The following is an 18,470-nucleotide window of genomic DNA, read 5'->3' as shown; positions in this document are numbered from 1 at the left end:
ATTATAAGTTAGGAGAATGAAGGACTCCAAACTTTTTGGACAAGATGACCAAAGACAACCTCTTGTCTCTTTTACTTGTTAAATCAAATCAAAACTTTTCTCCTTCAGTCAGCTACTTTGAATCTCCGTATAGAAAGATTAAATGAAAATGAAAATAAAAAGGGCTTTGCTCAAGATGTTGATGTAAGAATCTTGATTTGTTAAAGTTGGTTGCTTTATTGTTAACGCCTCCACATATGGTCGTCTGGATCTACCTGGAATCTACTAGTCTGGCAGTGTGAAGAATTTCATTTCTGAGATGAGGGCACATGTAAGGTGGAATTCATTATTCCTGTTGTTGACTGGCATAGTTGAATTTTGACGTGGGCGAAAAATGGCCGGTAAATTTTGACTTGACCCCTCTCATTCAAGGTTCTTTTACGTGTCGTAAATCTACGACACAGGCCTGTCAGCTTTACTTCTCTTCCGAAGAAAACCGTGCTAAGACTATTTATCGCCCTTCAAAATCCATCACCCTCACCAGGGCTTGATCCTGTGAAACTCAACTAACTCTTAATGGTAACTACTAGACCACTGAGGACGATTGATTTGTTAATGTGAAGTTTTGTTTATTTCTGGTGCACAGTTCTGTGCTTTTGTCTCTATTGCAAGTGTAAAATCAAGAGATTAGATCATGGCGTTTCTGTATTTTCGAAACATTTAATTTTAACTATTATAGTTCATAGCGAATATCCTCCTTTGTTATACAGGATGAATAAAAAATATGGGGACAAACTTCGAGGGCGAGTTTCTCACAGAAAAAAAAAACATTTAAACATGTGCCTGAAAATGCCTGGTTTATGAGTTATTCTAAAAGATGACATTCAACATGTTTCGAGGCACAATCCAACAACTTAAGTTTGTTACGGTACAAATGATTAACGTTTGCAGTCAATTGATGTTAATCGACGCAAGTCTACCCATTGATGTTCATTGTAACCCAGATGGCCATACGTTGTCAAGGAAACTTTTTTTATAGTCGTGGTTAGTCTGTTTCGGATATTTGACTTATACAGTAATTTTGTTACATTTGAGAACCTAACCATGACAAAATATCCATTTAGGGAGCAGACAGGCAGAGGAGAACAAATTCCATAGTCTGTACGTTCGCCCGACAGGGGCGTATTTTGCGGGCTACCGGGGCTACCGGCGGTAGCCCAAGGAAATTACAAAAGAAAACGTTTAGAATATAACATAATGTAATAATTTTGTATTATTAGTTTTACCATAGTAATTAAAATTAAAGTAATTGTTAGATATATTTTGTGTAATAATAGGGTCAGCGGTAGCCCAAACCCTTTAACCAGTATACGCCCCTGTCGCCCAACCCCAGTCCTTTGAACTTTTACCTGTGGGGTCATCTAAAAACCTTAGTTTAAAGCAACAGACATTCAAAATACAGAGACACTTCATAAACGTTATTGTAGATGCCTGTGAAACCATTCAAAACCGTCCTGGGGTCTTTTAAAGGATGTGACAGTCAATGATCCGATGTGTCCATGCTTCTGTAGAAGCAGGCAGAGGACATTTTGAACATTCGCTATGAATTATAAGCTGAAAACAATTTGTACAAGTACATTGTTAATATGTCATTGTAAATGTAATTCGTTTGAATCGAAATATGGCTATGTGTCTTTGTATTGGAATATCTCATAAACCAGGCATCCAGACATATGTTTATATTACTTTTTTCTTGTTTTGTAGTGAAGAACTTGCACTCGAAGTTCGTTCCTGTATTTTTTATTCACTCTGTATAATTACATAATTTACCAAAATGTGTTTGGTGCCATTATTTTTATGGAAAGTTGCTCTATTCAGGTCTTTTTTTTTTCTTTCAGATATCCGGATGATTTTAAATGATAAAGTACAATATGAGAAATATGAAGACTTCATGGTGCGCCGAGTGTTGGCTGTGGATCCAGACACACGCTGGTGCCCCGCTCCAGACTGCAGGTCTGTATTTCTGAGTGTTTAATTACGTGTTTTCTCTTTAATGGAGGAGGCACCCAAAAGTTTTCACCACTATCTGAGACTTGCTGTGCTTAACACTCCTATTCTGTTAATGATAAATTATGATTATGATGAGGAGGAGAACGGGAAGAAGAAGAAGAAGAGACAAAAAAAAGAGACATCAACTTCAGTCTTTAATCAGGAAAAGAAAGGAGAAGGTTAATATAACAGTAATAATAGTAATAATAATAACAATAATAATAATAATATTATTATTATTATTATTATTATTATTATTATTATTATTATTATTATTATTATTACATTTTATAATCATATTAATAACATTACACCGTGTCCCAAAAATCTGGTAACACTTTTCTTAATTTATTATGCATAAACTACAAAAGATACAGCTGTAATATGAATGTCATATTAAAGAGGAAGTGAAGTGGCTTGTTGTCAGTGTTTGGATTTCACAATGATTCGATATGAGAACCACGTGTAACTGGGCCAATGTTCACACAGTAATCTCTCTTCCCATAAAATTCGCGATATACCCTCTGTTACTGTGACGGCAGCTTCTCGAATCCTTTGCTTAAGTGTGTGTATATCTAATGCCTATCCACTTCATTTGCGTGATTCGAGTTTATTTAGATTTTGTGGTATGGGTGGCACATACACAAGGTTTTTTACATATGAAGGGTACAGAGAAAGAATGAACAGTCATACGAAGCAAAATTTACAAGAGAATTTACCCACTTTTTTCAGGACACAAGTAACGAGTATCCACAAATTTCTTGTGCCAGGCATAAATTGCCTTCCTGCTTGGAGCTTCTGTGCCATACTTAGCCCTGAATTTCCTTTGCATATCTATTGCACTCTTATTTTTGTCGAATTCCAACACACAGAAAATTCCTCTGTATCAGAAATCGCCATGTTTACAAAGAACACCAAATGCGGGGAATGGGTGGTGAACTAAAATCCAAACAAAACCACTTGACTTCCTCTTTAATATGACATACATATGGAAGCTGTATCATTTGTAGTTTTTGAGTAATTAAGGAACTTGTTACTGGACTTTGTATTATTATTTGCCTCTGATTGAGGTTCTGACTGATATGTACGAGGGTCACGCCAAAAATAATGCACAACACTTTTTTTTAATTTATATTTTATTCTACACCTTTGCAATTTATGGAGGTCATAGATACATACTTCCCGCTTGTATTCAAATTTAATTTAAGTCGTTCCCGTGAGTGGTGCCATGTTAACACTCCTTCAAGATGGCTGCTGTACTTGACATTCGTCAAAAGCAACGTGCTGTTATCGAGTTCCTGTGCTATAAGAATGAGACAATGGAAACATTTACAAGAGGTTGAAAAAGGTTTATGGAGATGCAGCTGTCGATCGCAGTATGGTTAATCGGCGAGCAAGCAGATTATCTGCTGAAAAAAGGCATGCCAATATTCGGGATACTCCTTGCAGTGGCAGACCCTACACAGCATGAAGTCCTGATAATGTGCAGCGTGTTAACAACATGGTTGTGGCTGACAAACGCTTAACAGTGAAAGAATTGTCACTAGAAGTTGGAATAGGAGAAGCAAGTGTGTGCAGGATATTGAAACAGTTGGGTTAAAAAAGGTTTGTGCCAGTTGGATTCTGAGGATATTGACAGAAACCCACAAAGAAACCCGAGGAACAGTGTGCAGCTAACTTTTGGACCAGTATGAGAATGGTGGAGATGACTTTCTTGCAAGAATTGTGATAGGAGATGGAACATGGCTCCATGATTTTGAACTGACAGACTATGGAGTGGCATCATGCAAATTCATCAAAGAAAAAGAAATTCAAAACTGCGCCTTCGCTGGAAAAATGATGGCTACTGTGTTTTTCGATTCAGAAGGACTCTTGCTTGTGGACATTCATGCCACACGGAACGACCATTAATTCTGATGTGTATGTGGCAACTCTCAAGAAACTTCAAGCTCGATTGAGTTGTGTTCGACCACATCGGGAGAAGCAGGATGTTCTGCTATTGCACTACAACGCACGGCCACATGTAAGTCACAAGACCACAGACCAGATCAAAAAACTTGGATGGACAATACTGAAACAACCACCTTACAGTCTTGATCTGGAACCATGCGATTAGCATCTCTTTGGTAAACTGAAGGAATCCCTTCGTGGAACAAGGTTTGAAGATGACGACTCCCTCGTGCACACTGCTAAAGACTGGCTCAGACGTGTTGGTCCAGGCTTTTACCTTGCAGATATACAGGACCTCGTTCCAAGATGGCGTAAGGCAGTTGAAAGGGTCGGAGATTATGTGGAAAAGTGACATTTTTTTCCTAAAAGATGTGTCTACATTTTGTTAAAATAGCAAAGCTGTAGGATAAAAATGTAACTTTTAAATAAATGTTGTGTATAACTTACAGAGTGACCCTCCTAATCTATTATCAGGAGTACATCTCACTTGACGGTATGTGTCAGAGGAAGAACAATTGTTTGTATGCATCTGAAGTCTGATTAATGTAATATGTAGCTAATTAGCGATGTATGCAATGGAGGGGGAAAGGAACTGGCCACCTTACCCCATTATCTCCTAGTTTAGTTGCCTCGTAAATGGTGCCTTGTTGGTATCACTTCTGAGGATCAGACTTGTCTTCGGACAGTTGACTAAACAACAAACAACAATATTATTATTATTATTATTATTATTATTATTATTATTATTATTATTATCTCTTATGGGAGTGACACATGGACCTTAAGAGCTCATAATATTAGCAGAATCACAGCATGTGAGATGAGATTCATGAGAAGGACTGCGGGATACGCTAAATTCGACCACAAGCAGAATGAGGATATCTTGGAGGAACTCAAGGCGGCTTGACGATATCAAGAAAACTGGAAAATCATATCAACAGAATGAGCAACAACAGACTTCCAAAGGCAATTTTTTAAATTATTGACCGAGGAGGAAAAAGATCCATTTGCAGATTTCAAAAGAGCTGGACAGAAAACTAGACCATAACAGGCCACTCGGCCTAATACTCGTCAGGATGATGATGATGATGATGATGATTATTATTATTATTATTATTATTATTATTATTATTATTATTATTATTATTATTATTATGTGCCTTTTTCAGGTTATCCATTATGTGACTTATGAGTATATTCTTCAAGTAACCTCACAGAAAGAAATGTGGTGGAGTTAAAAATTAGGAATGTGGTGGCATAATAGTTTTGCATTTGTAAGTCATGAGGATTTTCTATAGCCCAAATTTTTTAGTTCTGAGAGGATATGTATTCATTTAAATGGAATCTTACTTCATCTCTTACAAATAAAATAATCATTTGCAGTAATTAATATGCTTAGCAGTATCTGTTGGTTTAATTCCTGTACCACCTGCACTCTATACATAAATAACTTCACATGTTTCCTAGGTTCATATGCTGATTCAAAATACACTCTAACTTCTGTAACAAATGCCATAAAGATTTCATTGAAGATCTTCAGTCGTTGTTTAATGTGCAAATAAAATATGAAGTAATTTGGCCCTTCCATTTTTCGGTCTATTTTCCACAAAATCAGTGTATCAACTAGTATCCATACTTGGATGTTTGCAGTGCAGTATTTCTACGTATTCCTTATAAGACTTATATCTGAAATGTGTCTAACCAAGAGAATCCTTGGTCATGTGGAAGACTCATTTTCATGTAATTATTACTTCAATCAAACTCAAAATTTTACTTTTACATTATGTCAAGTTTGCATTGTTACAGATTGTTCTATATAGTTGTGGCAGCTTTCAGTGTCAAGCAGATACATAACATGTACAATAAATTAGCAATAAGCTTATATATGCAAACTTTGAATACAAGGACTTTATGAATGCTGTATTACCTAATTGCTCATCATAATGTGAATGTGAGGGCCCGAATTCAGTGACATTTTAGCTTTAGTTTGGTATTTCAGAGAATTTATTTAACATATTTATACAGTACATACGAGTCATGGTAGCCTGTTTGCAAGAATGCGTATGTAATGGGTCCTTTTTTATCTTCTTCTGTCATTCTTAAATTTTAGGTCATACAATTTTCATTACACGTTTGTCAGAAGATTATAGCAGAATACATGCTTTTCTAGCTACTTTTCAAAAATGCGTCTAAAGCATTTCAAAACATAGTCATGAAAAGCTTGAGGTATTCAAATTTTAGGTCTTACAATTTTCAGCATACGTCTCTCAGAAAAAAGTTATAACAAAGTACGTACTTTTTCAGCTACAGTTCCATACAATAATGCAAAATAAGCTTTACTACAAATGCATCTAAAGCACTTCAAAGTTTATATTTAAAAAAATAAGCCGTTATAAAACTTGTTTTGGAATGAAGAGATATCTATTTTGTTAAAGTAGGAAGTCATTTTTCGTAATTTATAGATCATTTTATCTATAGTAGGGTCTGGACCATGGTGGTCACATATCTGATCAAGTAGTGGTTTAAACATTCATTTTTCATTTATGAAGCCCTATTGTAATATGTCTGCTTTTGTTTCCTCTTCTCTCTCCGAGGGAAATAGTGAGGAGAGAGGAAAAGAGAGGGACCTGATCATAAAATTACCCATATGATTTTGAGTCATTAGTGTATCCTTAGTTTCCGACTTAATTCAGAAATGAAAGTACTCTTTGCTAGCTCGTCTTCCTCATTTCGGACATTGTGTCAGGCCATATTAACATGATTTTTTTATAAGTAAGTCATTCTTATTTGAAGTGTGCTTGAATCCAGACAGTTTACTACTGATACCAGAGATCTTTAAGTAACATTATATGCATTATAGAATTGTTTGTTTTGAAGTAATAAGTTGTTTGTAAATATAATTGTGAATTTGTTTTTGTTTTATAGTTTTGCTGTGATAGCAGCTGGGTGTGCCAGCTGCCCAAAAATCAAGTGCGAACGACCTGGTTGTGATGCCTATTTCTGCTATCACTGCAAAGCAGAGTGGCATCCAAACCAAACTTGTGATGCAGCCAGGGCACAGCGCTCGCCCAATGTGCGATCTTCATCTGTTAGCTTTAGTCTGGACTCTCAGCATCGTAAGTTGTGGTGTACATAAATTGTACATCAGATTCAATTAATTTCTGATTAAGTGTACGGGAAATAAAACCGTGAGCTCCATGTACTAGATTTACTGCATGCAAGAGATTTCTTAGCTCACGAATAAAGAGGAATATAAATAATTGATTAAATGGCTATCTTACTCGTGTTAATTATGTAAGCATGTGCGGCTTACAGCTGTTTCGGTGCTACTTGACACCATCCTCAGAGCCTTCTGTGTCTCGGCACCATCTTAACTTCGCTGCCTGTTATGTGGGTGCATTCATATGATGAAGAGTTGTGTCAAATAGTGTGTGTGTTCTGAAATTGACCTGTGTGTTGAGAATTTGATTAGGGTGTGTTTTTGTGTGTATGTATATTTTATATTGTTCTAGTGTGTTGAGTTTTTGGTTTTTGGGTTGTATGTGTAGGATTTCCATGTCTGTATTTATGTTATTGTATGTGTGGTTAGCATTAGTTATGTGTTCGGCATATGTAGATGTATTGTGTCCTCTGGTTATTGCTTTAATGTGTTCTTTGTATCGAGTTTGGAATGATCTGCCTGTCTGTCCAATGTAGAAACTGTCGCAACTATTGCATGTGAGTTTGTATACGCCTGTGTGGTTGTATTTATTTGTTTGTGTTGTTTGTGTGTTGAGATGTCTCTGTAGTGTGTTTTCTGTTCTGTATGCTGATCGCCATTTAATCAATTATTTATATTAAAGTATTAAAAGTAGTGTACGAAAGATTCAACAATGATTACAAAGAGGAATAGATTGAATTCTGTGTCTAAGCCCACCTTTATTACATTCTCAAATAGAAACACTTTTCACCCTTGATATTATAATGGAGAAGAGTGAGAGCATGTCGATTCATATCATTATTAGTTCTGAGGGCTAGTGCACTAGAATGAAGTACATATTGAGACCATTTGAGAAGAAGCATTAGCATTATAAACCAGCCAACCAACCGAATTTATCTTTATTGTTATGTTGAGGCATATTAAAGTGCAGAGCATAAAGAATGCATTGTTTTCGTAATAGATTAATCATCATCAAGTCCTTAAATTTCTGGTGTGGAGAAAAGTCAGCAACAAGATTTTCCTATTTGGGTCGATGCTGGATTGTAAATTTCAGTCCTCTTCATCTGTGGCCTAGCAGGAGGCCCTCTTCTTCCACCATTCTCCTTCAAATCATCCTGGGTTTCCCTCTTTTCCTCTGTCCTTGCAGGTTCCATTCAAGTGCTTGTTTACTGATAGAATCGTCAGGTCTGCGAAATGTGTGTCCAGTCCATTGTTATTTTTGTCTTTTGACCTGTTGTCTGCTAGGAGTTTCCAACAAATGCCTGGATTTTCTGGGTCAAGTATTCAGTCACCTTCCAAAACAGATTTCCCGTTGCTGTCGAGGATCTGCAGTTTGGTCTTTGTTTTTAATTCCTTGGACCTCCATACTGGATATAGGGTTATAAAGGTACCTTTGACTTTATTAACTTTATTTATACGACTATTAATATCTTCAGTTGTGCCTCCATCTGTTGTTATAATACTGCCTGAATAGAAATTTGCTATTTACCTCTCAATAATCCATTGCCATTTAACTGAGTTGAGAAGTATTACGATTTATGAAATGTATCTCTCTTGTTTTCTTAACATTTGTTCATAGTTCACTTCTTTTGCTTCGATCTCTAAATTTTTTAAGTTTGACCTCTGTGTCTTTAAAGCTGTGAGCTAATAGACATATATTATTAGCAAAATCCAGGTCTTCCATCCAGTGAGGCAAGTTCCATTGGATGCCCTGTAATGATTTATTGCCTTCATTGTTACTACATCTAAAATTACAAGGAACCGGGTGGGCGACAGCAAACACCCTTGTGTCACTCCTGCCTGTACTTTAATTGGCTCTGATAGAAATCCCTGATGTTCAATCTAACACGCATAATTACTTGCTAATATACGAGGGGCATCCTAAAAGTAAATTTATAAGGCGTATTTTTTAATATTCATATTTTATTTTGTACACATTGTGCTCTATACTCAACACTTTATTTTTCGACATATTCTCCATAGCAATTAAGGCATTTGTCTAACTGTTGAACGAGCTTGTCGATGCCACTCTCTTAAAGTGTGGTGTCCTTTGTGTTGAGCCAGCATTTCATCACGTAGCATGCAACTTTTAATAGAAAGTTACATTTATGGCTGCAAAAGGGTATCTGTCGGATACAGGGGGGAAAGCCATTAATCCTTCCCATTGAAGGCTTTAAGGAACCAACCTGGACAAATACCCAATGTCCCATCCCTACCTTCCCGTGGTGCAGCTGTTAGTAAGCATAATTTTACAAGCTGAACTAAAGGGAGGGGCTACTCTTCAATTAGCACTGGTCAGCTTGATGAGTTAATGACTGAATTTGGTATAATTTTCCTCTATCCAATACCTAATTCCCTCTTTACCCTTTCCTATCCAGTCCTCTGACTGAACTCTTACTTTCTTCGACCCCGACGGCATTAGAGCATTCGAGGCTTAGGGGTTCATTTCCCTTTCCTTCCTCCTCTTTCTTCTTTTTTGTTCCTAGTGCTGACCTGCTATGGCACTAAAATCGTCCTCCAGTGGCTTAAGGAGGGGAAGCTGGTGATCAACAAGATCTCCCAGCTAGGTCCAATGGACCCGTCGACCAACAGCAGGTGTGATCCTCCAGACATTCTGGGGGTTGTGTGTGAATGAAGTAGCCACCAAAACGTTAAAATATGGCGTTCACTTAAATCGGCTACAACTTGCCATTTTCTCTTGATAATATCTTTGAAAAATATTGGAGTGCAAGAGGTCAAATGACTTTATTGTCAAACGCCTGGCGTTAGAAAACAACAACAACATTTATGGGAAAGAATTACAGTTTATGTAGCTTACATATTCAGAGTGTAAAACTTAATCTGGAGAAGAAACAAATCACTAAAGTTTAAGAAAATTACTTGCAATCTTCTTCTCAAAGAACAGAAATTCTTCCATTACTTACTTACTTACTTACAAATGGCTTTTAAGGAACCCGAAGGTTCATTGCCGCCCTCACACAAGCCCGCCATCGGTCCCTATCCTGTGCAAGTTTAATCCAGTCTCTATCATCATATCCCACCTCCCTCAAATCCATTTTAATATTATCCTCCCATCTACGTCTCGGCCTCCCCAAAGGTCTTTTTCCCTCTGGCCTCCCAACTAACACACTATATGCATTTCTTGATTCGCCCATACGTGCTACATGCCCTGCCCATCTCAAACGTCTGGATTTAATGTTCCTAATTATGTCAGGTGAAGAATACAATGCGAATTCTTCCATTAATCATCAAAATAATAATAATAATAATGCACGAAAGGCAGAACAGATGATACTTTTGAAACATCAAACTTTGTGTACGAAGTTGAATTGTACAAATCTGGCCAGATCTGTATAATAGTGTTTACTGTTCATTAACAGAAAATCACATACAGTAAATGTGCACTCAATGCTGGGCTCTGACATTCTGTTCAAACTTGAGGTATATGGATATAAGGGAAATAATTGAGCCAGGGTCTGGTACAGTTCCTGGATAGCTCAGTCGGTAGAGCATTTGAGCACTCAGCCAAAGGTCCCAGGTTCGATACCTGGCTCTGGAACAGTTTTCCCCTCGAAATTATTCAAGTTAGATTGTATCACACATTTTTCTGTGGGAGCAAATTTATTGAGGATATGAAGTACATACAGCTGAAAGTTCTTCCATTGCTCGGCACTTTGAATGTGTCCAAAGATTTTATTTTTGTATTGTTGTCTCTTGTGTACACAAAGCATATTGGCTCGTATTTAATATATTTTGAAATCTGTTCTTGCCTGATTCAGTACATTACATTCCTCTTACCATTAACAGCCTATTCACAAAATCTCATCCTTAAAAACTGTGGTATCATCTTCAGTCTGTAATCATCCAGTTTTAGGAGAACTAAAGCTCATGACAACATGACTCTCTAACAATGTGAACAATCATTTGAGCATAGAAACCTTGTAACCTGTAGATACTGACTTATTTAAGTAGTAATACCCTAGAATAAGGGAAATCATATGCATTGAACTTCTGTTAAAAGACAAAAAAATTCTATCCTGTTGGAATCATCAACACTACTGCTTCTCCACAGATGGAACAGAACAGAATATTGTGTACATCCAGTAACCCATTGGTGACAGAAAAATTGTTTTCACCAATCTTTGCAGCAATTTCTAACATTTTCCTTATCTTACTCATATCCCCCCCTTGTTTTATTGTATGCTTTTAAACCATTCTAATAACAAGAAGTTCATATAACTGAATATTTCTTGCCATTTCCTCTTCATTTCTCGATTTTTAATTTAATGTCACTCCCAAAGAATTTGTTTTTTTTTTTTACTGTGGAATTTAATTGACTTGAGTTTTTCAACAGTTGAATGTTTCTACAAGCTTTCTTTCAGACACTTTCTCGATTTTCTGGACTGTCTTACACATAATCTTTCGAACTCATAAGTCATCTCCCAGTTTTACTCAGTGCCATGATTGTAACCTTACATAAACTATGTATGACGTCAACTTTACATAAACTATGTATAATGTCAACATCAGACGTGCTTTATGATAAATGTCTCACTGTGGAAGGCTTAACTTGAAACATTGACTGCAGGTGGCTGTAAAAACCCAGGCACCTATTTGATATGGATGGTAAAGGAAAGTACCAGAGGTTTCTATGTAAAGATATGATTGGTGGGACATTGAAGTAATCGTACTTACAGGTAACAAACTCCGTATTGTCACTTACATTGTGAATAGATGTTGACCCTTATGTACAAATGATGTTCATAATATTGTTATGCAGTACTTTGTGGTTAATGTAAAAGGTCTTCAACATAATGCTTTATTTATACCTACTCGTAGGTTCATAATATTGCTGTAAGAGGAAAAGAACTTGCCACCTTATCCCATTATCTCCTAGCGTAGTTGCCTCATGAGTGATGCCTTATTGATGTCACTTATGAGGTTCAATCCTGTCTTCGGACAGTTGACTAAAGAAACAAAACAAACAAACAATATTGCTATGTAGTTATTTTTTGGATAATAAGATGTTACAAGTCTTTCATGTAACGCTCTATTTACTGTAAAGTTGATACATAATAATTATATATATATGTATTATAATACTTCATGAGCACATGGAAATTTATAAAAATCATGAATTATGCTCATTTCTGAGATATGCTCACTCCGGTGGCAGGTTCTTAACTCTATGCCATTCACCCAAGTGCCCCCAATTAGGAGTAACGCACCAAAGCTGTAGTTATTTTGTCTCCACCAACCATTTCCCTCAGTACACCGTGGGGAAGTTAACTACATAGCATCACATGATGAAGATCAATGGAACAGTGATGGAATTCCGGTAGAAGAAACAGGAGTGCTCCACAAGAACCTACCCTCAAACACCATCTTTGTCCACCACACTTTATCAATGAGATTCGAACTCTGATTTCCAGCGTGGAGAGCTGACTGACTCTGTTTTAGAAATGTAAGAGAAAATGAAAAGATTGGTTGTTAGTTGGGGAGAGGTGTAGTCTTTTAACAGAGGTTCGAAGTACTTTGTTCATAGGAGTGTTAAGAACAGCACCTGAAAGTTTTCATCTCTGGAACAAGTGATTACTTAATATGGATGAGTATTAAAGATTTTTTACTATAATTATTATATGTACATCAAAATGTACACTACTTGCCATTTATTATAAGCCATTATTAATATTGTTAACAGTATATTTGCAATTGCACTGGCTTGAATAGTAAGTAAAAAATGTTTTTAGTATAGAATCTTTTTTTTTTTTTTTCTGAAGCTAGGAGGACATGCAGATAATTGGATTGCGAGGACATAAAGAAAATAAAGTTTTTGCTGGTAACAAAGTTACTCAATTTGGAATATGTATGATAAGACTTTCTTGTGTTAAATTCTAACGTACTTTGTTTACATGTTTCGACCTATTTATGGGTCAGCCTCAGAACTGGTTGCTGTTGGTCTTGGCGCCTCTTGTTCTGACCAGTTCTGAGGATGACCCATAAATAGGTCGAAACATGTAAACAAGGTACGTTAGAATTTAACACAAGAAAGTCTTATCATACATATTCCGAAGTGATACAGTGTTAAAAGTTGTGTAATGAAGATGTATTAGTCAATTTCTTCAATAGAAGAATTCCCTGTGATATGAAATAATAGTATATGAACGGTTGATACATGATACATTCCATCTCCTGATTGTTTGCATCATTTCAAAATTTTGTGTGCCTTTTGCGTTGAAAGTACTCAAAATTTTGTGTGGCATGTGTGTGTACACATGGGCTCCATCTCTTGTTCACGTTGATTAACTTCAGAGGCTGTACCACAGTAACATTATGAATTTGCCCATCGCATTTCATTTTAAGAATGATAGTGAATGGGTAAATGGTGAAATGATGGCAGGAGGACAGAATTTCCCGAGAAAACCTGTCCATCACCATTGTTGTCCACCAAATCTATTTGGACTGAGTTTTGAACTTGGATATTCAGTGGCTAAATGGTGCACCCTGTGCATTACTCTTTGTTGTTTAATTTAATTTCATTTATTGTATTCCATAGATCTTATATTAGCATTGAAGCTTTAAGATGTGGAACAAATCAAAATTTTACGATTACAATTTTTTTAGACTGCCTCCGTGGTCTGTTGGTCAGCATGCTGGCTTCCAGATCGGGAAGTCCCGAGTTCGATTCCCGGGCTAGGCTCTCGGTGAATTTTTCTTGAAGAAGAGGAATTCCCTGGGTGTCTAGAGTCTGGAAATTTGTATGAATGTGAGTGTGATTGTGAGTGTGCCGGGTTAATATTAATTAACCAATTATCACAAATATAAAAATACATCAGGACTGTCGCTTGGCAGTAACCTGAACACACGTTTCAGCGTCACATTGTTGACAAATAACTCCATCTGTTAGCACAACCATAAAGCGTCTAATAGATGCTATAGAATTACCAACAACGGAAAAAAAAAATTACAATTTTTGGCGAGATGAAATGAGGCACACTGTACTTGTATTGAAATTATGTGGCTTGTTTGTATTATTGCTAATAGCTAATACAGGTATTTAAATTTGCCTCATTCTAGGTGATGACATTAAACCATGCCCACGATGCCAAGTCTTGATTGTCAAGATGGATGACGGTTCATGTAATCACATGACTTGTGCTGTATGTGGAGCAGAATTCTGTTGGCTGTGTATGAAGGAAATTAGTGATCTGCATTACTTAAGGTATTTTGTTACAATAGTAATTCATTTCATGCTTTTTCAGCATAGATTTTTAATTCTACTTTGAGTTACGTCAGTTTGGTAAATTAGTTAGCTACCAAGAATATAGTCTTATATCAAATTCTGATTAAGGTTACAACACAGAATTCAGAAGGATTTCAATTAAAAAGACAATCTAGAGTCCCATTCTGGAAAAACTAATCAACTTATGTTGTATGTAGATGCAAATGAATGGCGTAATAGTCATTTGCCCAGCATTAGAAACCAATTATGTTTTAGTGATACATAAAATGACATTTCTCTAGTGATGGAAAGATGTCGGTATTCTTTCTTCCCAAACCATTGGTTAGCAAATCTTTATGTTCAAATCGACTGTTGATTTACTTACAATAAATTGATTGTACTCTTAAAGAACTGTTAATAATTTTCTTTCATTCAACATTAAATATTTTTTTGTAATTATTGATCTGATTTTCTTATAAAACTTATTACCGGTAGCTGCATTTAGATTGGCAACAGGCCATGATTGTTTGGCCAAACACCTGCATAGAATTGGAATATATCAGTCCCCTAACTGTCCATTGTGCAACTCAAACCAAGAAATGGATTCGGAACACCTCAAAATCTGTGCTTCAGTGACTGGTCATGATAATATCTTTGAAAAATATTGGAGTGCAAGAGGTCAAATGACTTTATTGTCAAACGCCTGGTATTAGAAAACAACAATAACATAATTAAAATAGGGTTGAGCGTGAATAACCGGCCTGACTTGATCTGAGATTAAGCATTCTCCTAAATTAATTAATACGATATAATGAAAGTGAAAATGAAGTGGTGAAATACTTGAATGTAGGAGAAAGGATAGTTTCAAGAAGAAATAATAGTTTCAGACTAGGTGAATGTGAATGTCTGACAAGATGAGACAGACCAGTTGTTCGTGCCCAACCCAGTATAAAGTGAAACAAAAAATAGCTGGTAGCTATACAAAGAAATAAAAAAAAAATAATAAAAAAATATTTTATTCCCATCTGATTTAAATTCAATAGATTAGATTAAGAATGTGTATTTTAATGTCACCACTCTCCTGCCACCACCACTACCCCACTTTTGCCGCTGCCACAACCATCACCACCACCACCATCACCGTTATCATTACCACTGTCACTACTATGACTACCTTTACCATCACCATTAGCACTACCGCACCACCATCGATGCTATGCCCACCTTTACCATCACAGCTGTCTTATCTCAAAACTACAAACACCCAGTTGTTTGGGAGAATGCTCGTGATCACAGGGAAGGTTATAGATTATTCTAGACACAGTATTAGTATTAATTACTCCTGTCAAGGATAGCTGCCAAAAATAAAAAAATAAACTAAAATATTGTCGATCTACAATAATTAATTTAGGTTCTGTTACCGCTTGGTACCCTCTTTTCAAGGGCAGTTATCCTTTTTGGACTTTTCTCTATATGTATCCAACTTCTATATGTCATCTAATGCCACTTCACATGTCATGTGGATTTTATTTTATTTTTCTCCCATTTAAGTCCTGATTTTTGTGGCTATTCAAATATTACCTAATAGAAATTATGCTTCATCAAAATGGATCATAAGTTCTGAATCAACAGTTGCTTCATATAATGGTCATGGGATCTATCTAGAGTAATTTAATCTTGCTCCTGCATCTAGAAGCAAGAGCAATTCAAAACACAACTGTTCGCTTACTGAACTTTGCACATACTCAGCATGCTGACACACGCACGCACACACACACACACACACACTCACTCGCTCGCTCCGCTCTCTCTCTCTCTCTCTCTCACACACACACACACACACACACACTCTTTCTCTCTCTGTCTCACACACACTTTATATTTAGATTAGCATGAACAATGAAAAACACGAACTCCATAAAATTTAATTCGTTGAGAAGCCAGATAGATTGTGAAGTCCAGTGTTTCCTTTAGAAATTTGCATTAAATAAGGGAATCTATCATTCCACTGCTCATAATCTGTTATATACATGTGACGGTATGAGTAGAATGTTTTTCAAATTTTATACTACATGTGAATAAATTAAATGTGATTGTGTCAAATATAGACTTATTTTCTTTTGATTACAGTCCATCTGGTTGCACGTTTTGGGGCAAGAAACCGTGGTCAAGAAAAAAGAAGATCCTTTGGCAGCTTGGCACATTGGTTGGAGCTCCTGTTGGAATCGGCCTAGTTGCAGGCATAGCAGTACCAGCCATGATCATTGGTATGTAGAGTTGAGCTTAAACGATATTTCCAAGTATCTGTGACAACTGTGACTGTGACAATTAAATATCTGTGACTTTTATCTGTGATTTTGTCACACCGATATTTTATATCGATAAGTGAGCACAATATGCATGAATTACACCGATATTTTGTCACACCGATAAAAATTAACAGGAAGTATTGAAGAGCAGTGCAATGTGAATACGATTTCTCTATACACGCCACACATTAGTGGTGTATATGGGAAAATCCAACAAATAAATTATGTACATGTACCATTAACAAATAAATACTAATCTAACTCAACAGTAACATGTAAAAAGTGAACCTCATACACCAAGAGGTTATATCGTAGTTGATTGTAGATATGGAATCAATTCATAATTTTTTAATGTAGTTGGGTATGGAGAAATTGAGGTTATGTGATTATCCTAATTGTTTTAAAAATTGATCCTTTTTATTGTATATAATATAATGGATAAATTATTTTAAGTCGTGCATTAACATTATAATATTGAGTCAGAATAAAAATTAACGAAACATCAGTTTTCGGAAAAACAATGGAAAATAATTACAAAACAAAACAGTTGTTCAGACAGGATTTTACACAAGATAAAGTATTGGTAACCAATGGTATTATTATTATTTAAATCGTGTAATCACTACTGTATATCATTTATAATAAGATGGTGAAACTAGCACTGAAGTAGTTTCGGCGATTTCGGATGTGAAAATCGTTGCATTTATAAGGAATTTTTTTTTTTTTGTGGAGAGACAGTTCCTCGGGTTAAACTAGCGCTGAGGTAGTTTCGGTGATTTCGGAAGTGAAAATCGTTGAATTTTATTTTTTGTGGAGATGCAGTTGATCGTATATCCAAGGCATAACAAAGCCTAAACTAACCTAACCTAACCTGTCACAGATTCGTATATGCAAGGTGTATATGCGGAGTACGAAGGGAACTACCTCAACTCTAATTTAGTCGTTGATCGTATATGTCTAGTCATGCTAAAAGCTTAAACCAACCAAACCTGACCTGTCACAGATTCGTATATGCAAGGTGTATAAGGGGAATACGAAGGAAACTACCTCAAGGTTAGTTTAGCGAAATAAGTTGCCCATCATATTAGCCAGTTTTGTCTCGTTTGGTTTTAATTGAGTGGAAAATACTTACACATTAATATAAATTCACAGTAATATGAAAATATGAAGATCTCGGGGGAATACATAAAATATTTATAAAACATATATACAGACTAAAATATGAAAACAAAATGTCAGATTCATGATTATATTATTATAATGCCGCTAATAACTTAGCAACACATCATCACTTTGAAAAAAATAATATTGAACAAAATATCACGAAAAAATAATCAAATACCACAGCCCGATTGCTGTTATTGTATCATGCACATGCGCATGCGCAAACCCACGACGTAGAGGAGAAAATATCAGTCACAGACGTTGAAACAGTGACAGAGTACTGAATACGGAGCAGATTTCGATAGCGATATTTTGTCACAGATATTTCACGTCATCAGTCACAGGTTTATCTGTGACAAAAAAATACCTGTGACAAAATATCGGTTTGTGAAATATCGGCTATCTCTATTGGTATGAGTCAATACCGGTTACTATTTTATGTTGCTGATAAATCTCAGTTAAATATATTAAGTACCCTTGTGTTGTTCACGTCTTAAAAAACTAAATTATATTTTATCGTCTTTACTCCTCTTTTCCTTTCCCATTCTTCTTTTCTCCTCTGTTATCCCGTTTTCCCCTTTCGTCTCTTTCCCACTTC

General features: G+C 36.0%; 1 protein-coding gene across 4 annotated transcripts in view; it reads left to right on the top strand.

Annotated features, from left to right (window-relative positions):
* LOC138712369 (E3 ubiquitin-protein ligase RNF19B-like) overlaps positions 1 to 18,470 on the top strand; it is a 365,180-nt gene that overhangs the window by 226,563 nt on the left and 120,147 nt on the right. For all 4 annotated transcript variants that reach the window (XM_069844041.1, XM_069844040.1, XM_069844042.1 and 1 more), the window contains 4 exons: positions 1,878 to 1,992; positions 6,904 to 7,094; positions 14,255 to 14,399; positions 16,530 to 16,666. In XM_069844041.1, the coding sequence (XP_069700142.1) occupies positions 1,878 to 1,992; positions 6,904 to 7,094; positions 14,255 to 14,399; positions 16,530 to 16,666 (588 nt within the window). The remainder of the gene's footprint in view (positions 1 to 1,877; positions 1,993 to 6,903; positions 7,095 to 14,254; positions 14,400 to 16,529; positions 16,667 to 18,470) is intronic.

Source organism: Periplaneta americana, chromosome 13 (assembly GCF_040183065.1).
Source record: "Periplaneta americana isolate PAMFEO1 chromosome 13, P.americana_PAMFEO1_priV1, whole genome shotgun sequence".
In the NCBI taxonomy this organism is placed as follows: Eukaryota; Metazoa; Arthropoda; class Insecta; order Blattodea; family Blattidae; genus Periplaneta; species Periplaneta americana.
This window is presented reverse-complemented; position numbering and strand designations above follow the sequence as displayed.